This window comes from Mobula birostris, chromosome X (assembly GCF_030028105.1).
Source record: "Mobula birostris isolate sMobBir1 chromosome X, sMobBir1.hap1, whole genome shotgun sequence".
NCBI lineage: Eukaryota > Metazoa > Chordata > Chondrichthyes > Myliobatiformes > Myliobatidae > Mobula > Mobula birostris.
Genome location: NC_092402.1, coordinates 75735377 through 75761536, shown reverse-complemented (window position 1 = coordinate 75761536; position 26160 = coordinate 75735377). Strand labels below are relative to the sequence as shown.

Sequence of the window (26160 nt, the reverse complement as noted above, 5' to 3'; positions counted from 1 at the left end):
TAGTGAAGGAGGATAAGAAGTGTACAAGATAAGAGGCGTAGATCAAGTAGACAGCTAGGGACTTTTTCACGGCAGAAATGGCTAATACAAGAGCGCATTAGTTCAAGGTGATTGGAAGAAAGTATAAGGGGGGGGGATGTCAGAAGTCAGATTTTCAAACAGAGTGGCGGTTGCATGGAACACGCTGCCAGAGTTGGTAGAGGTGGAGGCACATACATAAAGGGCATTTAAAAGACTCTTAGATAGGTACATGCATGAAAAAAGAAATGGAGGACTATGTAGGAGAAGGGTTAGATAGATCTTAGAGTAGGTTGTATAATGTGTACAGTATATACTGTGATAATGTACTTTGAGCTTTGAACTGGTTCAGTTTGGATGGTAGCATGTCATTTTGCTTTGTGAGTTTTATTTTTACAACTACAATGTATCCAGAATCTGCTAAAATGGAACAGTGAAGGCAAGCAAGAGAAAATCAGCAGATGCTGGAAATCCAAGCAACACACACAAAATGCTGAAGGAACTCAGCAGGCCAGGCAGCATCCATGGAAAAGAGTATAGTCGGTGGTACAGGGCCAAGACCCTGTTTTCTCTGTATAGCTCGGACTTTAGACAAAACTCTGAGTCATGTCGTCTGCAGAAATTCTCTGATGACTCAGCAGTAGTTGGGTGTATAAATGGAGGACAGGAGGGTGAATACAGGGCCCTGGTGGCGGACTTTGTCAAATGGTGCAAACTGAATCATCTGCAGCTCAACATCAGTAAGACAAAGGGAAATGGTGATGGACTTTACGAAGACTAAGCCTGCACTGCTCTCTGTTACTATTGATGGTGAGGACGTGGATGTGGTGAGGACCTACAAGTACCTGGGGGTGCACCTGGATGACAGACTTGTGTGGAACACCAACAGAGAGGAGACTATGTACAAGAAGGGCCAGAGTCACCTCTACTTCCTGAGGAGACTGAGGTCCTTTGGAGTATGCAGACCTTTCCTTCACATGTTCTATCAGTCTGCTGTCGCCAGTACAATCTTTTATGCGATGGTGTGCAGGGGAAATGGCATCAACATGGGTGATGCCAAGAGGCTCAATAAACTGATCAGAAAGGCTGGCTCTGTTAACACCTGGAGACTGTGGTAGAACAAAGGACCCGACAGAAAATCCTGGCAATTCTGGATAATGTTTCTCACCCTCTGCATGCCACCTTGGCTGAACAGAGGAGCACTTTCTGTAATAGACTGAGACAACTGTGCTGCTCCAAAGAGCACTATATGAGGTCATTCTTACCCTTGGCCTTTAGGCTGTATAATGAGTCAACCTGTAGACAGGGAAGTGATGACTCCCTCCTGTTAGACCGTTTGTGGTATCTTATTTTTTATTCTTTCTACTTCTAATCCAATATTTATATCTGTGCACTGTAATGCTACTGTGACACTGTAATTTCCTTTTGGATCAGTAAAGTATCTATCTATCTATCTTCATCAGGACTGGAGTATAAAACAGTGAAGGCATTTTGTCTGCAGAGTTTCACCCAATATTCCTTTGGAAAGCTCTAACATACCTCTCCTTTGCCGCAGGAGGAGATTGGCTGGCGCCAGGAGGCCACCCACATGCTGGTGTTTGTCACTGACGCCACCTCACACTTGGCTCTGGATGCGAGGCTGGCTGGCATCGTGCAACCCAATGATGGGCAGTGCCACATGGATCAAGACCATGAGTACGATGCCTCAACGACCCTGGTATGTTGGCAGAGGAACGTGGCTCTGATGGTGTGACACAATGGGACGAAAAGTCACCCAGGCCTGAGGGGTGCAGAAAAGATTGGCGGGAATGTTGCGTGACTGGAGGGCTTAAAGTATATGGAGAGACTGGACAAGCTAGTACTGTTTTCCCTGGAGCGAAGGAGGATGGATAGTGACCAGTTAGGGGGATATAAAATCATGAGGAGGCAGGGACAAGACAGGTTGTCACCATCTTTTTCCCAGAATAGGGCATCTTAAATTAAAAGGGGAGATTTAATGGGGACCTGAAGGGTAAGTTTTTCACACAGAGAGTGGTGGGTTTGTGGTATGAGATTGCAGAGGAGGTGGTATTGACAGGTTCAATTACAATGCTTCAAAGTTACTTGGACACATACATAAATAGGAAATATTTGGAGGGGTGTGGACCACGCGCAGGCAAAGGGGACTAAGGTAAGTAGGAATCTTAGTTGGCATAGATGAGTAGGGCCAAAGTGCCTGTCCCTGAACAGGCAAGAATCTGCCAAGCACAGGCTCAGCCAGGGTGGAACTATGTTCCTTGTTTCCTATTGCAATTTTTGTCTGAGAGTAGTCGACTGGGCCTTCAGTTTCTGCACTGTAAATACACATCAAAAGAACTGCAGATGCTGGAAATACAAAATAATACAGAAACTGCTGGAAACACTCAGCAGTTCCAAAATGGGTTTGATATGAAGATTAAATTATAATTAAGGCAGCACTAAATTTTAACTTTAGCAGGGTTTCAAAGGCACAGTCTTTTACTTCTGTTCTCCCTGTTTATTTTGCAGGATTACCCATCACTTGCTCTGCTGACTGAAAAGCTCACAGAAAATAACATCAACCTCATCTTTGCTGTAACTGATGTAGTCACTGAAATATACAAGGTAGGCATCAGAGAGGTGAAAGAGCTTCATATAAGCAAGAGTCAACACACTTTGAGTTTGTGGAGCTATGACTATATCATAGGCTTCTTAACGGGTTCACTACCTGTTTCCTACCACAGAATGAAAAGCTGACAGATCAGAGGAGCAGCTAGCACTGGAAGGAATTCCAACTCTCAAGGAATCCAAGCAAACCTACTTTGTAACAACACAGAAGGCACTGGAGGAACTCAGCAAGCCAGACAGCTCTGTGGAGGGAAACGGACAGTCAATGTTTCCGGTCAAAACTCCTCACCTAGATTGACCTACCAATGGTTGGAGTCAGAGAACTGGAAGTTATTGAGAGAAGGATCTTGACCCAAGATGTCAACTGTCCATTTCCCTCCACAGATGCTGCCTGACATGTTGAGTTCTTCCAGTTCCTTGTGTGTTACTGCAGATTCCAGCATCTGCAGCCTCTTGTGTTTTGACACCCAATGTGTAAATTGTCCTGGTTTCATCTTGTCACCTTGGTTTATCCTGGTTTAAAATCGTAGAGTGTGGAAACAGACCTTTGACAGACAATTCCCTCCTGACTAGTTACACTCATCCTTCACTAATCCCATTTCATTCTCCCTCCTTTCTCATCAGCTCTCCCTAGGTTCTTCCATTCACACAGTCATTAATTCTGCTTCACTATTTACTATCCTTGGATAAAAATTCTTGAGTCTCACCAGTGTCCTGAGACTCCCTGACAAGAAACCGCGTAAGTTCCATCTGTTGGGTAAAGGCGAAGCAGCCTTCGGCTTTTCAGCTAAAGCTGCCTTCGGTGTGTGTGTGCGTGGTTGCAATTAACCATTGCTGGCCACATGACCTGTTCAGAAAGCTTACTGTTGTATTCATCATTGTTGTTTACATTCTCCCGAGCATGAACGCCAAAGACGCACTGGGAGAGCTTTACAGAATCATCAGCTCTTTGCAAAACAACCATCTGAACAATTTCTTCATAATTGCAAGAGACTTCAATCATGTTAACCTGCTGGACATTTTACCTAAATTCCACCAACGTGTCACCACGGCCACGAGAGGAACAAACAGACTGGACCATGTTTATACAAACAGTCACGGTACTTATAAAGCAATCTCATGCTCTCATCTTGGTCTCTCTGACCACATCTCCGTAATGTTAATCCCTGCATACTGACTGCTGCTGAAAATGGAGAAACCATTCAAGAGGACCATCACTGTATGGTCTAAATGAAGCAATCTCTATGCTTCAGGGCTGTTTTGAACGGACTAATTGGCAAAAGTTTAAGGAAGCCACCAAAAGTGGAGTAGATACAGACCTTGAGGAATATGACTCCTCTGTCACTGGCTATATCAACAAGTGTGTAAATGATGTTGGTACCTCAAGAACGGTCATCTCATGGCCTAACCCAAAGCCCTAGTTGAACATAGATGTGCACTTCCTCCTAAAAGCCCAGGAAGTTTCCTTCAAGTCTGGTGACAGAACAGCCAGGAGAAACCTCATCTTAGGAATCAAGAGGGTAAAGACTGCCTATACTCAAAAAATTCAGGTACACCTGTCCGATAATGATCCCCGACGTATGTGGTTGGGCATCAAGAGCATTACTGACTGTGCAAGGAAAACCAGCATCAACTGTACCTGTGACGCCTTCCTCTCCAACAATCTAAACGACTTTTACGCACTTTTCTGGGACAATTTTATACACTATGGAAATATATTTTCTGTTAAAATGAAATGCTAGGTTAGAATCAAAGAAAGAAAGAGAAACAACATGAAAACCGGTCCTTCAGCCCGTCAAGTCTGTGCTGACCATAACCATTTATATTATGTATGTAAGGCATCCGTTAGCCTTGCGAGACCATAGATCTGCGCCTGGAAAGTCTTCACTCTCCAGGACACAGGCCTGTGCAAGGTTGTATGGAAGACCAGCAGTTGCCCGTGCTGCAAGTCTCCCCTCTCCACGACACCAATGTTATCCAAGGGAAGGACATTAGGACCCATACAGCTTGGCACCGGTGTCATCGCAGAGCAAGGTGTGATTAAGTGCCTTGTTCAAGGACACAACACACGTTGCCTCGGCTGGGGCTCGAACTCACAACCTCCAGGTAGCTAGTCCAATGCCTTAACCACTTGGCCACGTGCCCACACTCATTTATATTAAACCTACATTAATACCATTTATTAATCTCTCCATCAACTCCTCTCAGTGTCTGTGACTCACCTGCACACTAGGGTCAAGGTGTAGTGGCCAATTAACCTATCAGTCTACAAGTCTTTGGCATGTGGGAGAAACCGGAGTATCCTGAGGAAACGCTTGCGGTCACAGGGAGAACATGCAGACTCCACACAGACAGCACCACAGGTCAGGATTGAACCTGTGTCTCTGGCACTGGGAGGATGCAGCTCGACAAGCCATACCACCGTGTCACCTAGTTCGTTGGCTCACTCAAATCTCAGCAGCAACCAAGATCCCAGAGTGTTTAATGTCATTTCCAGCACACAAGTATAAAGGAGAACAAAATAATTGTTAGTCTGGATGCAATGCAGCACAAAAAAACAGCAAAAGGTGAGGAACACAATAATAAAAAAGCACAATAAATATAAATACATAAGCTAGATTGATTTTATCTCTATAAAGTGACATTAGGTACAGGAGTGTCTGTATATGAGGTGACTGACAGGAAATGATTAAGTAGTGGTGGTTGGGGTGTGGAGGGGCGGGTTAGTGAGTGGAGGTGTTGATCAGCCTTACTGCTTGGGGAAAGTCACTGTTTTGAGTCTGGCAGTCCTGGCACAGATGCTACATAGCCTCCTCCCTGATGAGAGTGGGACAAACAGTCCATGAGCAGGGCGGGTGGGATCCTTCATGATGTTACTGGCAGGCAGGCTGGTGCTAGTGTTCCTTTGGGTAGTTTTGACAACCGGTTGTAGAGACTTCCTGTCTGCCACGTTGCAGTTTCTGTACAATGGAATGAAGCAGCTTGTTAGGATGCCTTCTACTCTACATCTGTAGAATGATGTGCATTGTCCAGCTCTCCACAGCCTCCTCAGAAAGTAGAGACCAGAAGACCATAATAGGACCTTAGGAACAGAATTAGGCCTTTTGGCCCATCGAGTCTGCTCCAACTTTTCATCATGACTGATGCAATATTCCTCTCAGCCCCAGTCTCCGGCCTTCCCCCTGCATCCCTTCATGCCCTGAGCAATCAAGAATCTATCAACCTCTGTCTTAAATATACATAAAGATTTGGCCTCCGCAGCTTCCTGTGGCAATGAATTAACACAGATTCATCACTCTCTGGCTAAAGAACTTCATTCTTGTCTCATTTCTAAAAGGACACCCCTTTCTTCTGAGGCTGTGTCCTCTGGTCTTAGACTCTCCCACCATTCTCTCCACATCCACTCTATCAAGGCCTTTTACCATCTAATAGGTTTCAATTAGGTCACCCCTCATTCTTCTGAATTCTGGTGAATTCAGGCCCAGAGCCATCACTCTTCATATGACAAGCCATTCAATCCTGGAATCATTTTCATGAACCTCCTTTGAACCCTCTCCAGTTTCAGCACAGCCTTTCCAAGAGAAGGGGCTTAAAACTGCTCACAATACACCAAGTGAGGTCTCACCTTTATGGAGTCTCAACATTACAACCCAGACATCCCACCCTGCAAAAACTCATTTCAGGGAAGTATTACCACCATTTCAGGGAGGTAGCACCCCCCCCCGCAACACCATATCTGCCCCCACCGGCCCGTCGACCTCCAAGGGTGTATGTAATACTTTGTTTAGTAATTTTGTCTAATCTGTAAACCAAGTTGGGTATATGCAGAAAATGTGCTTATATTATATTATCATTTTTATTCTACTACAACTTTAAGCAAGTCTACAGGGAGTTTGGCCTCATCACGTAGGACATCAATAGAGTAGCTCCTTAGCAGCTAGCCAGCTAGTTTAAATGTTAGCTATGCTGTAATGACACCTGTTAAACTCACCTCAACATGTCTTTTACATTTTAACCCACCATGGGCAATAGAAAAGTCACTGTTGCAAACAGTGCAGCGAGCAACACTGTCATTATTTTTGAGGTCGACTGTAAAGCCCACCCACAGAGAAAACTGATAGGTCTACTTAGCAGGGGTCCCCAACATTTTTTGCACCGCAGACTGGTTTAATATTGACAATATTCTTGCCGACCGGCCGACCGGGGGGAGGGGGTGTTAATCATGACTGGAATATAGGTGATAAGTCAATAGCATCATAATATTTTAAGTAACGTTTGGATATTAAACACACAGCGCATATTTTCCCCGTATGAACATATAAAATCATTGCAACACACCAATATTATTGAATCAGTGGGAGCCCTGGGCTTGTTTTCCTGCAACAAGACGGTCCTATCGAGGGGTGATGGGAGACAGCGATACTCGAAGGGAGTTCCTTATGTCCAGTCTATTCCGCAATTTAGTTTTCGTTGCATTCATTGCAGAAAACCCCGCTTCACAGTGATATGATGTTGGAAATGGAAGCAACATTTTCAGTGCTTTCGTGGCTATCTCAGGATATTCAGCCTTGACTTTGATCCAGAATGCCGGCAGAGATGTTACGTCAAACATACTTTTCAGCCCGCCATCATTTGCAAGCTCGAGGAGTTGATCTTTTTCCCGCGCTGACGTAGATGACGCGTGCGTAATGACCTCTCGTGTGTTCAAGTTCAACAGTGGGCGTGACAGGGAACGAGGAAAGGTGCAGCTGAATCATATAGTTTCATATTGCCAAATGATATTGTTTCCTCACGGCCCGGTGGTTGGGGACCACTCTTAGCATGAAGAGAGACCAATCAGGATGCTCACTCTTCCTCTCCCTCTCAAAAAAATCTATTTCCGGGATATTGTATATAATTTCCGGGCGTCAGGGAGCCACTATTGATATGCGGGAGACTCCTGGATCTTCCGGGAGGGGTGGGATGTCTGACAACCTTGCTTTTTATATTCTAGTCCTCTTGATATGAATGCTAAAATTGCATTTGCCTTCCTCACCACAGACTCAACCTGCAAATTAACCTTTAGAGAATCCTGCACAAGGACTCCCAAGTCCCTTTGTGCCTCTTTTTATGTATTTTCTCTCCATTTAGAAAATCGAAAGCCCGTCCATTTCTTCTACCAAAGTGCATGGCCATACACTTCCTGACACGGTATCCCATCTGTCATTTCTTTACCCATTCTCCTAATCTGTCAAAGTCCTTCTATAGCCTCCCTATTTCCTCAAAACTACCTGCCCTCCATCTATCTTTGTATAATCTGCAGACTTTACAAAAAAACCAACAATTCCACCATCCAAATCATTGATATATAACATAAAGAGAATCAGTCCCAACACAGACCCCTATGAAACACCAGTGGTCACCGGCAGCCAACTAGAAAAGGCTCCCTTCATTCCCACTCTTTGCCTCCTGCCAATCAGCCACTGTTTTATCCATACTAGAATCTTTCCTGTAATACCACAAGCTCGTAGCTTGTTAAGCAGCCTCGTGTAGCAAGTTATCAAAGGCCGTCTGAAAATTTAAGCGCATTACATCAAATGATTCTCCTTTGTCTATCCTGCTTGTTATTTCTTCAAAGAATTCCAATAGATTTAGAAACAGAGAAACATAGAAAACCTACAGCACAATACAGGCTCTTCGGCCCACAAAGCTGTGCCGAACATGTACTTACTTTAGGAATTACTTCAGGTTACCCATAGCCCTCTATTTTTCAAAGCTCCATATACCTATCCAAAAGTCCCTTAAAAGACCCTATTGTATCCGCCTCCACCACCATCACTGGCAGCCCATTCCACGCACTCACCACTCTCAGCGTAAAAAAAAACAAACAAACAACAATAACATCATACCCCTGTCATCTCCTCTGTACCTACTTCCAAGCACCTTAAAACTGTGCCTCTCATATTAGCCATTTCAACCCTGGGAAAAAGCCTCTGACTTTCCACATGATCAACACCTCTCATCATCTTATACACGTCTCATCCTCCATGACTCCAAGGAGAAAAGGCCAAGTTCACTCAACCTATTCTCATAAGGCATGCTCCCCAATCCAGGCAACATCCTTGTAAATCTCCTCTGCACCCTTTCTATAGTTTCCACATGCTTCCTACAGTGAGGTGACCAGAATTGAGCACAATACTCCAAGTGGGGTCTGACCAGGGTCCTATATAGCTGTAACATTACCTCGGCTCTTAAACTCAATCCCACGATTGATGAAGGCCAATGCCTTCTTAACCACAGAGTCAAACTGTGCAGCTGATTTGAGTGTCCTATGGACTCAGACCCCAAGATCCCTCTGATCCTCCACACTGCCAAGAGTCTTACCATTAATACTATATTCTGTCATCATATTTGACCTACCAGGATGAACCACCTCACACTTATCTGGGTTGAACTCTATCTGCTACTTCTCAGTCTAGTTTTGCATCCTATCAATGTCCTGCTGTAACCTCTGACAGCCCTCCACACTATCCACAACACCCCCAACCTTTGTGTCATCAGCAAATTTACGAACCCATCCCTCCACTTCCTCATCCAGGTCGTTTATAAAAATCACAAAGAGAAGGGGTCCCAGAACTGCTCCCTGAGGCACACCACTGGTCACTGGCCTCCATGCAGAATATGACCTGTCTACAACCCCTCTTTGCCTTCTGTGGGCAAGCCAGTTCTGGATCCATAAAGCAATATCCTCTTGGATCCCATGCCTCCTTACTTTCTCAATAAGCCTTGCATGGGGTACCTTATCAAATGCTTTGCTAAAATCCATATACACTACATCTACTGCTCTACCTTCATCAATGTGTTTAGTCACATCCTCAAAAATTCAATCAGGCTCGTAATGCACGACCTGCCTTTGACAAAGCCATGCTGACTATTCCTAATCATATTATGCCTCTCCAAATGTTCATAAATCCTGTCTCTCAGGATCTTTTCCATTAATTTACCAACCACTGAGGTAAGACTCACTGGTCTATAATTTCCTGGGCTATCCCTACTCCCTTTCTTGAATAAAGGAACAACATCAGCAACCCTCCAATCCTCTAGAACCTCTCCCGTCCCCATTGATGATGCAAAGAACATTGCCCGAGGCTCAGCAATCTCCTCCCTCGCTTCCCACAGTAGCCTGGGGTATATCTTGCCCAGTCCCGGTGACTTATCCAACTTGATACTTTCCAAAATCTCCAGCACATCCTCTTTCTTAATGTCTATATGCTCAAGCTTTTCAGTCCACTGTAAGTCATACCTACAATCGCCAAGATCCTTTTCCGTAGTGAATGCTGAAGTAAAGTATTCATTAAGTACCTCTGCTATCTCCTCTGGTTCCATATACACTTTTCCACTGTCACACTTGATTGGTCCTATTCTCTCACGTCTTATCCTCTTACTCTTCACATACTTGTCAAATGCCTTGGGGTTTTCTTTAATCCTGTCTGCCAAGGCCTTCTCATGGCCCCTTCTGGCTCTCCTAATTTCTTTCTTAAGCTCCTTCCTGCTAGCCTTATAATCTTCTAGATCCTAGTTTTTTGAACCTTTCACAAGCTTTTCTTTTCTTCTTGACTAGATTTACAACAGTTTTTCTACACCACAGTTCCTGTACCCTACTATGCTTTCCCTGTCTCATTGGAACGTACCTATGCAGAACACCACACAAATATCCTCTGAACATTTGCCACATTTCTGCCGAAGGTTTCCCTGAGAACATCTGTTCCCGATTAATTCTTCCAAGTCCCTGCCTGATGGCTTCATATTTCCCCTTACTCCAATTGAATGCTTTCCTAACTTGTCTGTTCCTATCCCTCTCCAATGCTATGGTAAAGGAGATAGAATTGTGATCACCATCTCCAAAATGCTCTCCCACTGAGAGACCTGACACCTGACCAGGTTCATTTCCCATTACCAGATCAAGTATAGCCTCTGCTCTTGTAGGCTTATCTACACATTGTGTCAAGAATCCTTCCTGAACACACCTAACAAACTCCACCACATCTAAATTCCTTGATCTAGAGAGATGCCAATCAATATTTGGGAAATTCAAATCTCCCACCATGACAACCCTGTTATTACTGCACCATTCCAGAATCTGTCTCCCTATCTGTCCCTGTTACTATTGTATGGTTTATAAAAAACACCCAGTAGAGTTATTGACCCCTTCCTGTTCTTAACTTCCACCCACAGAAACTCAGTAGACAACTGCTCCATGACTTCCTCCTTTTCTGCAGCAGTGACACTATCTCTGATCAGCAGTGCAACACACCCACCTTTTTTGCCTCTCTCCCTGTCCTTTCTGAAACACCTAAAGCCTGGCACTCTAAGTAGCCATTCCTGCCCCTGAGCCACCCAAGTCTCTGTAATGGCCACAACATCATAGCTCCAAGTACTGATCCACACTCTAAGCTCATCCGCTTTGTTCATGAACTCCTTGCATTAATATAGACACATCTCACACCATCAGTTTGAGCGTATCCCTTCCCTATCACCTGCCTATCCTCCCTCTCACACTATCTCCAAACTTTCTCTGCTTATGAGCTAACCACCCCTTCCTCCATCTCTTCAGTTCGGTTCCCACCCCCCAGCAATTTCAGTTTAAACTCTCCCCAGTAGCCTTAGCAAACCTCCCTGCCAGGATATTGGTCCCCCTGGGATTCAAGTGCAACCCATCCTTTTTGTACAGGACACTCCTGTTCCAAAAGAGGTCCCAATGATCCAGAAATCTGAATCCCTGCCCCCTGCTCCAATCCCTCAGCCACATATTTATCCTCCACCTCACTCTATTCCTATACTCACTGTTGCATGGCACAGGCAGCAAACCGGAGATTACTACCTTTGAGGTCCTGCTTCTCAGCTTCTTTTCCAGTTATCTGTAGTCTGTTTTCAGGACCTCCTCGCTTTTCCTACCTATGTCAGACAAGATTTTCCCTTGAGAAAGCCGTGCTGACTGTGGCCTATTTTATCCTGTGCCTCCAAGTACCCCAAAACCATGTCCATAACAATCAAATCCAGCATCTTCCCAACCATTAAGGGCTAGACTAACTGGCCTATCATATCATTTCTTCTGCCTCTCTCCTTTTTTGCAATTTTCTAGTCTTTCAGAACCATTCCAGAATCTAGTGATTTTTGAAAGATCATTATTAATGCCTCCACGATCTCTTCAGCCACTTCTTTCAGAACCCTGGGGTGTACTCCATCTAGTCCAGGTGGTTTATCTACCTTCAGACCTTTCAGTTTCCCAGGAGCCTTCTCCCTTGTAATGGTAACTTCACACACCTCATGACCCCTGACACCTGGAACTTCCACCATACTGCTAGTGTCTTCCACTGTGAAGACTGATGCAAAATTCTTATTCATTTTGTCCGCCATTTCCTTGTCCTCCATTACTACCTCTCCAGCATCGTTTTCCAGTGGTCCGAAATCCACTCTCACCTCTCTTTCACACTTTATGTATCTGAAGAAACCTTTGGTATCCCCTTTAATATTATTGGCTAGCTTACTTTTGTATTCCATCCTTACCCACTTAATGACTTTTTAGTTGCCTTCTGTAGGTTTTTAAGAGGTTTCCAATCCTCTGACTTCCCACTAAATTTTGTTCTACTATATGCCCCTTCTTTAGCTTTGACTTTTCTTGGTGGCCATGGTTGTGTCATCTTGCCTTAAGAATATTTCTTTCTCTGGGGTGTCTATATCCTTTGCCTTTCAAATTGCTTTCAGAAATTCCAGCCATTGCTACTCTGCCATCATCCCTGCCAGTGTTCTTTTCCAATCAATCTGGACAACTCCTCTCTCATGCCTCTGTAATTCCCTTGACTCCACTGAAATACTGATACATCTCTCTTTAGCTTCTCCTCAGAATTCAGGGTGAATTTGATCATTTTATGATCACTTTCCCCTCATGGTCCTACTGTGCCACGCCAATGGCTTTTGGGACCACCTGGTGAAGGAACCCATTGAAATAAAACTAGAGAAAAAGACAACGGTCTCACTTTAAGTAAGAACTGGAATTTGATAGTAAACAAGGTAGGACAGTGGAAACGTGATTGGATGAGGACTAACCAATCAGGAGGGATGGACAACGGGGATATATATACCATCGGACTAGACATGCCTAAGCATCATACCCGATGAAGATGACAGAGTTTGTCATCGAAACATCAGCTGGAAGCCCGAGAGGAGTTTATTTATTCACAATTTTACCATTACAGCTCCTTAAAATGCCCTGAAATCAGACATTATATCCAGGGGACAACCTGGAGTTTGGTGAACAAATAGCAAACTGATAATGTTGAAGGCTTTAATAGGCTTGGATCATTGGATCAATAGTCAGTGGAATGAAGGTATCAGATTAACTGAGTTTTAAATAACCTAATCTTGCCGCTCCCACAGAATTACAGTCGAATGATTCCAGGCACCACCGTTGGAACAGTCTTCAAGGATTCAAGCAATGTCCTGCGACTCATTATTGATGCTTACGAGGTAGGTACAGCCTGAATACAGTGACTGATTCAGGAAGAGTTCAAAATGGTGCCATTGTCAACTGGAGGAACTGTAGTTCTAGTCCCATTATCTATACCTGTCGCTTCTGATCTCCACACCAGTTCCAAACTTGGTTCCTGCTCCTTCCCAGCTCAGTTCCATCACAAATAGTCAACACCGTGGGTTGCAGGAAGAAGATGTGGAGGATCTGATATCCAGAACTTCCCAAAAAATTTAGAAGTGGGAAAACAGTCACCAAGGCCTGGAGGGTAGGAAATAATTTTACTCTTGTTCAATCAACACACACAAAATGCTGAAGGAACTTAGCAGGCCAGGCAGCGTCTATGGAAAAGAGTAAAAAGTCGAAGTTTCGGACCAAGACCCTTCATCAGGACTGGGAAAAAAAGATATCCTATCTTCTCATCTTTTTTTCCCAGTCCTGATGAAGGGTCTCGGTCTGAAACTTCAACTGTTTATTCTTTTCTATAGATGCTGCCTGGCCTGCTAAGTTCCTCCTGTATTTTGTGTGTGTTTCTTGGATTCCCAGCATCTGCAGATTTTTTTCTTTGTTTTACTCTTGTTCAAGGCAGGAGAAAGGGATTAAGGAAGAAAGAGCAAGGCTGGGAAACATAGGGTAAGAAAGTACAAATGAAGGATCTGTTGGCCCAGCACTCATAGGACAGGGAATACTGTCCAGGGACCTACAAACCAAGAATTCATGGCCCACAGTACCTCAAACCAGGCAGCTATTGGCCAAGTTAGCAATAAGAATGAGGCAAGAGCCATAGGGCATTAACACGGCACAACTGACATGCCATTAGGAAGAACGTGTATTTAAACTAAACTGCATGCTCTTTATTTCTCACCCTTAGCAAATCCGTTCCCGGGTAGAATTGGAAGTTTTGAATCTGCCGAAAGAGCTGTCGGTATCCTTCGATGCTTACTGTGGGAGTAGCAAGTTTATTCCAGGACAGAGATTTTGCTCAGGGCTTAAAATTGGAGACACAGTAAGTACAATGTTGTTGTGCTGAGGTGGTCATAGGTTTGCTGGCCAAGAAATCTGCCCATGGTTTTCCTGCATTCAATGTCTAAAGGGACTATTGGACAACTGATTTGGAAGCAAAAATATCTCACTGTGATGATAAGGTGCTGCCACATCCAGAATCCTAAAACCACTCTCTAGGATTTATTCTGTTAGGTTATTGCTCAAATGCAGTACACCTGTACCTTTGTGAAACATCTTCATGGATGAATCCTGAACATCACAGAATACCAAAGCATGATATTGCCACATTTTCCAAGATAACTATCCTCAGCATTAATCACCTCATTTATATCTCAGTACAAGGTGGCACTTTGTATTACCAAACCTCATTAATTCAGTCCTTCTGGAGAGGGCTGGGCCTTGATACCCATAGGAGCAGCAGCATCTTAAATCATGACTTCATATCATCTGAGGTGGGCAGCTGTTCAGGAGCTGCATTTCGCCTTTTCGCATTTGCCCTAGAATCCCCTCCAACTTCCTCATCTCCGTCCTCTCTCCCCTCCCAGGTTCCTCCTCACTCCTGACTCCCTGTTCAGGTCCCTCAGCATCCCAACTCCCCCACCAACTTCCTCTTCACTCACTTCCATTTTAAATTGCTTTTGCATTCCCTATCCAGGGGTGAGGTCTTCTCCAAATGTCTATCCTGTCCAAGCCATTAATTATTTTATAAACATCTCTTTTAGGAAACTTAAATCTGGGGAGCTCATTCTTAACCTCAGGGGAATAAACTTTGAGACAACTTGATTTTTTTTTTTACTAATCTTAGATGAAAACACATTATAACCCTTTATCTTCCAGGACTTAATTCCAAAGTTCAAAGTTGAACCAATTCCAACATAACATACCAACAAAAACAAATGCATTCAACTCTTAATTCTTGGACAACAAGTAATCTTTTGAGACGTAGTTTCCGTATTTCCAAACATGTCCAATAAGTTAATTAGACCAGTACTCATGAGTCTAAGATGTTAAAGAACCAATGTGATTATAAAGCATGGTGTTTACACAACCTACATTCCATTAGGATTAACAACATATTTTAGAGCTTACTGTCCCAAACTTTTTAAGCCTAGGGGGTTGGCTTTGATTCAACCAACAACTTCGTAAAGAATTGATACTGCCCTCACCTGCATCTCTTCCATTTCCTGAACATCCACACTCACTCCATCTTCCTGGCTCCTGAACAGTAATAGGGTTCCTACCACGCCATGAGCTTCCGCATCCAACACGTCATCCTCCACAACTTCCACCATCTCTAAAAGGATCCTACCACTTAACATATATTTACCACCCCCCCCCCAACCGCTTTCCGCTTTCCTCTGTGATTTCCTTGTACATTTGTCCCTCCCCACTGACCTCCCTCCTGGCACTGATCCCTGGAAGTGGTCTAATTGCTATACCTATCCATTCACCCCCATTCAGGGCCACAAACACTCCTTCCAGGTGAGGCAACACTCCACCTGTAAATCTGTTGAAGTCGTCTGTTTTTTTTAAATATTCTTTTTATTTTTTTATTACAAACAAAAAAAAACCAACACATCTACAAAAACCACGACCTTAACAGAATCTAATTAAATATTGAGCAGCAAAAGGGAGAAAAATATAAAGGCAAAAGTAAACATACACAGCAGAGGTGAACCCACCAAAAACCCTCAGTCCTCACCCCGTAAGAAAGTCCAATACAGGGCCCCATATCCTTTCAAAGATGTCTCCTCTGTCCTCATTACATAGTCTCAGTCTCTCCAAATGTAAAATATTTGCCAGTTCTCTCAGCCACAGATCGTATGTAGGCACAGAGTCTATTTTCCACATTTACAGGATTAACTTCTTAGCAATCACCATGCCAAACAATACAGCCTTTTTTTCATACTTATTGGCTGAAGATAGGGAGCTTGTTGCTCCAAGGATGGCTATGAGCGGGTCTGGTTCCCACAGTCTCCCAAAAGCCTCAGAGAAACAGTGAAAAATACTTTTCCAATATGCATAAAGCTTACTACATGACCAGAATGATTGTGACAAGTTACTGTTCACAGATTTACATCTATTACAAACTGGTGAAACAGGGTAGAAACTGTGTAGCTTTTCTTTGGAATAATGAAGTTTATGTATTGTTTTAAACTGTGTAAGTCTGTGTCTGACATTGACCGAACAATCATGTATACTCTTTAAACACTCATCCCAGACCTCCTCTGTCAGTTCTATACCCAATTCATCCACCCATGCCTGTTTAAGACCTGCAGTATTCACCCAAGCTCCATTATGTAGGATCTGATAGGAATAGGATACTGCACTACCAGTAACAGGATCAAATTTATTTATTGCCTCCAGGGACTCATGTTTGTCTAAAACTTCGAAGTTAGGTATATATTTCCTAACATAATCTTGACTTTGTAAATATTTTAAAAAAACTAGATGCAGGATATTGTAAACTGCTCGTAACTGCACAAATGAGGCAAAGTTTCCATTGATATATAGGTCACCTACACTGCAGATGCCTCTCTGTTTCCAGGTAGAAAAAAGTGTCATTCAGGCCAGGCAAAAAGGAATGATTGTCACAAATCGGAGTGTCAATTTAAGTTTTTGGGGCCTTAATGTGTAGTTGAATCTGCTTCCAAATTCTTATAGTGCTGCCAACCACGAAGCTGTTACTAAAATGTGACTTATTAACTGCAGTGGGGCTATTAAAGAGAGCTGGTAAGGAAGTCTTCTTACAAAGCATTCGCTCTATGAGTAACCATGCTGGGCACCAGTCTGAGGTAGAGGCTGGGCCTTTTTTCCACCATGCAAGAATGGATAGGCGGGCAGCCCAGTAACACATTTTAACGTTCGGTAGGGCAAAACCACCTGCTTCCTTGGGCTTTGACAAGTGCTTTTTAGTAATTCTAATGGCTTTATAATTCCAAATGAAGGGTATAATAACTGAATCCAATTGCTTAAAATATGACAGAGGAATAAAACATGGAATTAACTGGAAAAGATAAAGAAATCGTGGCAATACAATCATCTTGATTGCGTTAACCCTCTCCACCAAAGAAATTGGAAGGGTTTTCCAAAAGTCAATATACCTGCTCAACTTTGTTTCTCCAATTCACTTGCAAAAGGTCATCTGGGTTTTTTATAATAGTCACACCAAGATAGGAAAAATTATAAGTTATTTTAAAGGGAATGGACTGTAAATACACTGTATTAACCACTGCAGTGACTGGCATTAGTTCACTGTTATCCCAATTAATAGAGAAACCTGAGAAACTACCAAAATTATTAATTAGAGTCAAAAGGGCGGGTATTGATGTTTGTGGGCTGGAGATATATAAAAGGACATCGTCAGCGTATAACGAAAGGTGATGTTTATGCCCATGCATATCAATGGGAGATATCAAAGGGTCCTGTCTGATGCTAACAGCCAGTGGCTCAATGATAACTGCAAACAAAAACGGAGAATGGGGGCAGCCTTGACGAGTCCCACGATGAATTGCAAAAGGGGAGGAAATATCCTGATTAGTATTAATTGAAGCAGTTGGGTGTGAATAAATTATCTCAATCCACTTAATGAAATATGATCTAAATCCAAAATTCTTAAATGCAAACATCATGTATGGCCATTCCACTTGGTCAAACGCACATTGCGCATCTAAGGAAATGACTACAGCCTCTTCTGCATGTTTTGTACAGTATATAAAATACTGAAAAGATGACGCAAATTAAAATGCATATGTCTACCTGGCATAAAGCCACTTTGATCTGGATGAATAATAGAACAAATGCATTCTTTTAACCTATTGGCCAGGACTTTCCCAAGAATTTTGGTTTCAATGGGCAACAGTGAAATGGGGCGATATGATGAAACCACCCCGGGATCACGGCCTGGTTTTGGAATCAGAGAAACATTGGCTTTACATAAAGTGGGCGGCAATCTGGAGTCTGTCCTAGACTGATTAAACATTCGTAAGAGCAGAGGTGACAATTTTGAACCAAATACTTTGAAGAATTCCATGCTAAAACCATTCAGGACCCGCTGCCTTATTATTGGGGAGGGAAGAGATGACCTTCTTGATCTCAGCTAGGCTTATATCAGCATCAAGTGTATTTACTGAATCTGTTGACAGCATGGGCAGATTCAGATTATCAAAAAATGTATCCATAGCTTCAACGTCTGGGCCGCCTTGTGATTGGTAAACATTAGCATAGAACTTCGCAAAACACTTATTAATTTTTTCCGGGTCCGTCCATAAAAAGCCATCTTTCGCCTTTATACGATGTATGGCCCTGGAGGCCTGCATCTGTCTTAACTGATGGGCTAATAACTTACGGGGCTTTTCACCAAGCTCAAACTACCTCTGTCTGACTTGTGTCAGTAGTTTTGAGACACTCTTGGACATTATAGAATTATACTCATACCGTAAGGTAGTAATCTTATTAAGTAATTCTGCTTCCTGGTTTATTTTGTAAGAAGCTTCCAGATTTGCCAACTGATCATCTATTTCAGTTAACCTTTTCTTGAATCTTCTTTTTTCTGCTGTCTCATTTGCTATTATGCAACCTCTAACGCCTTCAATGGCCTCCCAAAGACTGGAATCATCAACACCACCCACATCATTGGTGCTTTAGTATAGATCTATCTTATCTGAAAGATAAGAGCAAAAATCCTTATCCTTTAGCAAAATATTATTTAAACACCAACTATATTCACCTCTTTTGTGATTCAATTTGAGTATAAGGGAGACAGGAGCATGATCCGATATAAGTATATTATGGTAAGTGCAACCGACTACAGACAAGACCAATTTCAAATCTAACAGAAAATAATCAATCCTAGAGTAGAATTTGTGTACTGCGGAGAAATATGAAAAATCCTTCTTCGTGGGATTATGAAGTCTCCAAATATCCACTATGTTATATGATTGCATGAGATTATTAAGTGTTACAATATTTTTAAGTGAACAAACTTGGGGACGTTGTCTATCTAGGAGGGAGTTTAAGATGCAATCAAAGTGTCCACCTACAATTATGTCAGACAGATTAGGCATGGCCTTAAAGAGGTTCTGAAAAAAAATTGGATCATCAAAGTTGGGCCTGTACACATTCACTAGTGTCAATGGTATAGAATTTAATATTCCACTTACTATTACATATCTGCCCCTCAGGTCAGCTAAAGTTTGTGTGTGAATAAACGGTATGGTTTTTCATTATTAGGATTGCAACACCTCTAGTTTTAGTACTAAAATTCGACTGGTAGACCTGAGATGCCCAGGAGGGACAAAGCACTTTCGCTGCTGTTTTCTTAACGTGCGTTTCTTGGAGAAAACAAATATCAGCTTTGAGTGTACGAGGATATGCATACACCTTCCCTCTCTTCAGCAGACTATTCATCCCCCGTACATTCCAGCTGACAAGTTTAGTCTCACCAATGCTGTGCATATGCGAATTAGGTGTCATATCTGCTGCTTAACAAAAAAAAAATATGCTGTATGGTCATGGCATAACACAAACTGTAACTCGAACAAATAGATGTGCTGTAACAACCCATTAAGAAACACAAAAAGCCCTCCCAATAATAAAAACACACCAGGAGTAGTACTTCCATACCCCTAACCTAGAGTCAAAGCTATATCCAAGAGCCAACACATGGCCTAGAATAGTGAGATAACTACCCATTACTCACTAAACACGGGAGAAACACCTCTTCACAAATACACTATGAAATATAAAAATAAACAATAACAATCAGTCCTCACCCACATCTTAGTGTGAGCTTATTTTTCAGTTCCTCCTCATGTACTGAACATAACAAACAGTCTCCAGATGAAGCCACTATCAATCAACGATGAATCCAGTAACCCAGCGTTAATCCGTTTTTAGGTTGATACGGTGTCCAAATGCCAACCTTTAACTTCTCGGCTCAGGAACTCCTCTGCTACGGCTGCAGTGCTGAATGCACTGGTGGTATTGTTAACTGTAACAACAAACCTCGCCGGGTAGCGGAATCCACACCTAATTTTCCTGGTTTTGCATTTCTCCTTAATGTGCTGAAAATCCTGACGTTTCCTCATGGTAGCCGAGGTTAAATCTGGGTAAATGAACACCGGACGCCCGTTATATAGCAACAGAGCTCTCTCCCTGGACAACCGTAGCACCAGCTCTTTAACCTGGTAGTGGTGTAGCCTCGCAATAATAGCTCTTGGCCTGCCATTTTTAGCCGGTGCTAGGCTCCCGTGGGCACAGTCCAGTTCAATCAGTTGGTGGAAATGTTCTTCCCCCAGCAACTTCGGAAGCAACATGGCTACAAATTCTGTCGGCTTATTGTTTTCGGCTTTCTCCTGAACCCCGATAATGCGAATGTTTTGACGACGAGACGGAGCTTCAAGGTCATCCACCTTAGCCTGTAGCTGCGTGTTTTGGGATATTAGGCTATCAAACCGCCTCTCCAACTCTTCGATTCGTCTCTCATACGATTCGGCGGTATCCTCCATTAAAGAAACACGCTTACTGACTTCGGTTAGAGCCGCTGTTAGGTTCATGGCTGACTTACTATCCTCTGCATGTCTTCCGTCTACCAAACTGTCCAGTTTGTTTACGGCCACAAGGACTTCTTCAATGGTAGTTGGGACCAGGGCGCTAGCAGCATTGGCTTTCAGCTTCTCCTGGGCCCGCTAGCTTCGTGGAGCCCTTGCCAGAATCTTCTACTCCTACTCCCTTTTCTTGTTTCTTCTCTTTACCTGGCTTCGTCATTTCGTTCAACCCGTTACAACTCACTTCAGTCACTTAAAAAATAAGAATTAACTGCTATTTGGGTGAGGCAAAAGGTGAAGGAAGGCGCAGCTCCCAGGACGCACGTCTACTCCATACCAAGACCCCACGTGACCTCCCTTGGAGTCGTCTGTTGTGTCCAGTGCTCCCAATGCGGCCTCCTCTACACTGGTGAGACCCGTCGTAAATTGGAGAACTGCTCCGTTGAGCACCTCCACTCCATCTGGCAAAAGTGGAACTTCCTGGTGGCCAAGCAATTTAATTCTTACCCGCATTCCAGTTCTGACATGGCAGTCTGTGGCTTCCACTTTTGCCAAGATGAGGCCAGTGTCAAGGTGGAGCAGCAACACCTCGTATTCCATCTAGGTAGCTTCAAACAGGATAGCATGAACATCGATTTCTCCTTCCAGTGATTTTTTTTCCCTCCCCCTTCCTTCCTCTTCTATTCCCCACTCCGGCCTCTTACAGTACCATGCAAAAGTCTTGTTGTTGAGTGCAATTTTCGTCATCTTCAACAGATCCAAACACCAAGCACATCTTTACCAGCCTTCCCCCGGCTCTCCCCTTTCCACAGGAATTGTTTAAAAGAAACTTCCTTCCCCTCCTCTCTTCTTCTATTCCCCACTCTGGCCTCTTACCTCTTTTCACCTGCCTATCACTTCGCCCTGGGTCCCCTCCTCCTTCCCTTTGTCCCATGGTCCACTCTCCTCTCCTATCAGATTCCTTCCCCTTCAGCCCTTTATCTTTCCAACCCACCTGCTTCACCTGTCAGCTTCTAGCTATCTGTCTTCTCCTCCCCCCACCTTTTTATTCTGGTGTCTTCCCCCCTTTCTTCCCAGTCCTGATGAAGGGCTTTGGCCCAAAACATCGACAGTTTATTTGTTTCCATAGATGCCGCCTAACCTGCTGAGTTCCTCCAGCATTTTGTGTGTGTTGCTTTGGATTTCCAGTATCTGCAGAATCTCTTGTATCTATAGAATACTGTAAACTATCCAGAAGACTGAAAGAGGTTAGTCAGTCAATATGTTCATGCTGGTACTCGGGTTCCATGAGGTTCTCTCTACTTGCCTTTCTTCCACTAATGCCATTAAGACTGGCCTTCAAGTTCCATTCTCCTTTATGTGTCTCCAAAATCTTCCTTGCATTTCAAAGCCGTTCATTTCGCCTACTTGTTGTGGTATTCTTGTATCGGGGAAATGTTCATGGCACAGTTGGGGGCTGTCTGGATGAGTGAAATGATGTTTAAGTGTGTAGTGTCATAGTCATATTTTATTGATCCCGGGGGAAATTGGTTTTTGTTACAGTTGCACCATAAATAATTAAATAGTAATAAAAACCATAAATAATTAAATAGTAATATGTAAATTATGCCAGGAAATAAGTCCAGGACCAGCCTACTGGCTCAGGGTGTCTGACCCTCCAAGGGAGGAGTTGTAAAGTTTGATGGCCACAGGCAAGAATGACTTCCTATGACGCTCTGTGTTGCATCTCAGTGGAATGAGTCTCTGGCTGAATGTACTCCTGTGCCCACCCAGTACATTATGTAGTGGATGGGAGACATTGACCAAGATGGCATGCAACTTGGACAGCATCCTCTTTTCAGACACCACCATCAGAGAGTCCAGTTCCATCCCCACAACATCACTGGCCTTACGAATGAGTTTGTTGATTCTGTTGGTGTCTGCTACCCTCAGCCTGCTGCCCCAGCACACAACAGCAAACATGATAGCACTGGCCACCACAGACTCGTAGGACATCCTCAGCATCATCCGGCAGATGTTAAAGGACCTGAGTCTCCTCAGGAAATAGAGACGGCTCTGACCCTTCTTGTAGACAGCCTCAGTGTTCTTTGACCAGTCCAGTTTATTGTCAATTCGTATCCCCAGGTATTTGTAATCCTCCACCATGTCCACACTGACCCCCTGGATGGAAACAGGGGTCACCGGTACCTTAGCTCTCCTCAGGTCTACCACCAGCTCCTTAGTCTTTTTCACATTAAGCTGCAGGTAATTCTGCTCACACCATGTGACAAAGTTTCCTACCATAGCCCTGTACTTAATATTAGTGTATTTAATATTTCAATAATATTTGAGTGATCCGCGTGTTTTCTTTGAATTAATTTCATGTTTTGAAATTACAAAATGTAACAAGGTGGTGTTTGAGATTTTGAAGGATTGGATATCTTTGGTTTAGACTAGTAAGTCAATGCATGGGTAATGCCCCGGTTAAGATTTTTACTGCTATGCTGTAGGTATTTCATTTGAGCAGTTCTGTACAAGCAGTCTGTTCTGCTTTCAGCCTGTTGGGTTTGAGCTGAGATAGGAGGCTTTGTTGTTCAGCTTAGGGATGTAGTGTCAGCCAGTCAGAATGGTGGAGTTGAGAGAAGGTTTTGTGAGGGACACTGATGTGGGTCAAGGTTTTGTTTTGGGATGGGATCAGGGAGAAGACAGGAGGGAGATGGCTGAGAATGCTGTCCCTGTTACACAAGGTGCTTTGTGCAGACGAATGGCTTCAAGGAAGAAGAACCAATACTCCAGGGGAGTCCCATTTGTTCCAGATGGATTCGGAAGATGATGCGTGCTTTCACGCAGACCGAGGGTCTAGCGCTCAAGTTACAAACAAGTTCAAGATGAGCTCCAACTTAAGTACACATTTGACTGTTTAAGAACAATGGGCCTTTTTTGTTTTTTTCTTTCTTTCCCTTAATAACTGTTTGCTTAAGTTAACATTCTTAAATATACTGTATTTATAATTGTATACAGTGTACGCTCTGTTATTTCTTGCCAATGGCCAATTGCTAGGGCAGTAAGTAACACAGTATTTACACAAACCAGGATTTGGGTGGACAAGACATCCCAAGATCAGGGATTTGGCGGGACCAAAGTTGTATACACTGGAGACATACTCAGCCTGAGAAAGGTGGGCTTTCCACCATGGAGTCCAGAGGCTGTTAGCGAGGAGCTATCGAACAGCATTTCCAGAGATGCCCAGTAAGAGGGGGCTTCACATGGAAATAGGACAAAGCAGACTCCAGAGCTTAATACTATTTAATACCTTAGTGCAAGAAAAATCAAAAAATCTGTCTCAAATTAGAGGTTTTCAATTGATTTTCTTTTTTTTTTAATTTTATTTTTACTTGGATAAGGAATTCACAAATATCATGTACTTTTTCCACACATATAACCTTTTCCATTTTTTTATATGTATAAAACTACAATTATTTATACATTCTTAAGTACACATTGAGATGGTATACAAGGAAAATAAACATTTAAATAGATAATTATGTACTGTGGTAAATCTAACCTATTAGGCTAATTGATTTTCACAATGTTGTGTTCATTGTGCCATCACTGAGCAGTCTGACATTAATTTTAAGGTTTCTTCCATGATTTGGAGCCTCAACAACCCTCACCAGAGGAAATACTTTGCCTCTTCACCCCACCAAGCCATGTTAGTCAGAAGGGATGTAATGCACTCCTGTGAATATGATAGGAACTGGCTACAGAGTGAGGACATGGAATGAATTGTAGGTTACAGCACGGTGTTCACAACTAAATGATATGTGGAGGAATGGCTTCTCACAGAGAGTGCAAAATCTCTGGAATTCTCTACCCCAGAGAGTTGAGAAGGCTGAAGTAACACACACAGAATGCTGAAAGAACTCAGCAGGCCAGACAGCATCTGTAGAAAAGAGCAAACAGTTGACGTTTCAGGACATCAGGACTTTTCAGCAGGTCCTGATGAAGGGTCTCAGCCCGAAACGTTGACGGGATTCTGCTGCCTGGTCTGCAGAGTTCCTCCAGCTTTTTGTGTGTGTTACTTTAGATTTCCAGCATCTGCAGATTATCTTGAGTTGTCAAGGCTGTGTCAGCAGCAGCATTTAAAGTGGACATGGGTAAATTTTTAAATGATCAGTGCACCGAGGGCTCTGGGTATCTGGCTGGATCAAGGAGCTGATGGCTGGGGCGGATCATACTGAACAAGGGGTAGGCCTGAGGGGCTGCAGCTGACTCCAGTTCACACATGACTAGGGTGTTGGTGAAAATGTTTTGTTTTCAGTCTTTACTGCTGTAAATCTGGAGGTTGCTGCCAAAGATGAGCCCTTCATGCAGTCCTCAGCTGGGTAAGATGCAAGATGGGAGACATTAATCTTCACCAAGATATCCGACTGCAAAAGTAATTGTTTCAGAGATGAAGTAACAGGAAAATTAATGGCATCAACTGACAACCAAGGAGGTTGTAGCTTCTAATTTTAAGCAATGGCTGCACCCAAAATAAGAAGCTGAGTAGAGCAATTCTTCCCCCTTTTATGTTAAACCAATTGAATTATCGAATTTCAGGATGTATATTGTACATATTTCTCTGACATTAAATGTACCTATTGAAGATATTTTTGCACATGATGTTAGCTAATCAGTCCTTGTGCATCTAGCACATTGGGGGAGTTGTCAGGGAGTCAGAGTGGCATTTGATGGAACAGTCCCACTTGGATCTCTCACAGGCTGGGATCAATGGTCGAAGACTCTGGTAGTCCAAGAACTGAATGACCGTATTGCCATTCGCCAAAGAAGCAGCAAGCGCTCTTGGCCCTTGAGCTGTTCAGAGGTGACTGTTCTGAATGTAAATCCAGTTCCACATTCCTGTCTAGCTCAGTAACTTATCTGCCTGTACACAGTATGTGCTTCTGCCTTTCATTGGTGAGGCTGCATGTTGAATGTTGTGTTCAATTTTGGTCACCCTGCCATAGGAGTGTGGGGGAGATTTATGAGGGTGTTCCTGGGGCTTGAGGGACTGAGTTAAGGAGAGAGGTTGAACAGGCTTGGATTTTGTTCATTGGAGTGTTGGAGAATGAGGGTTGATCTTATAGAGGTGTAAAAAAAAATCATGAGGGTCTTAGATAGAGTTTTTTTTTTACCCAGGTGTAACACCTATGTAGCACCGGTCTTATCACATGTGATTAGTCGCCACACTCTTTGAGAAAATGAAATTTCACTAGGTGCTAGCAGACCATCAGAAGAATCCAAGTATTGGAAGGGGGCAGTGAATAGAAACCACACACTTCTGGAAATAAGGTTTTCTTTATAAGATAAAAACAATATGTACAAAATATTTACATGAGCAAGAACAATTCAACATTCCAACATCCTGTTTGGGTTCCAAATCTTAAATATCAAACCACAACATATTCCTTTTTTAATTAGAATCAGTGAGATTCC

At 43.2% G+C, this 26160-nt stretch overlaps 1 protein-coding gene across 2 annotated transcripts in view; it reads left to right on the top strand.

Moving 5' to 3' along the window:
* The window catches only part of itgb3b (integrin beta 3b), a 106218-nt gene that overhangs the window by 47802 nt on the left and 32256 nt on the right, over positions 1-26160 (top strand). For both annotated transcript variants that reach the window (XM_072248659.1, XM_072248658.1), the window contains exons 6-9: positions 1574-1735; positions 2545-2640; positions 13060-13149; positions 14022-14156. In XM_072248659.1, the coding sequence (XP_072104760.1) occupies positions 1574-1735; positions 2545-2640; positions 13060-13149; positions 14022-14156 (483 nt within the window). The remainder of the gene's footprint in view (positions 1-1573; positions 1736-2544; positions 2641-13059; positions 13150-14021; positions 14157-26160) is intronic.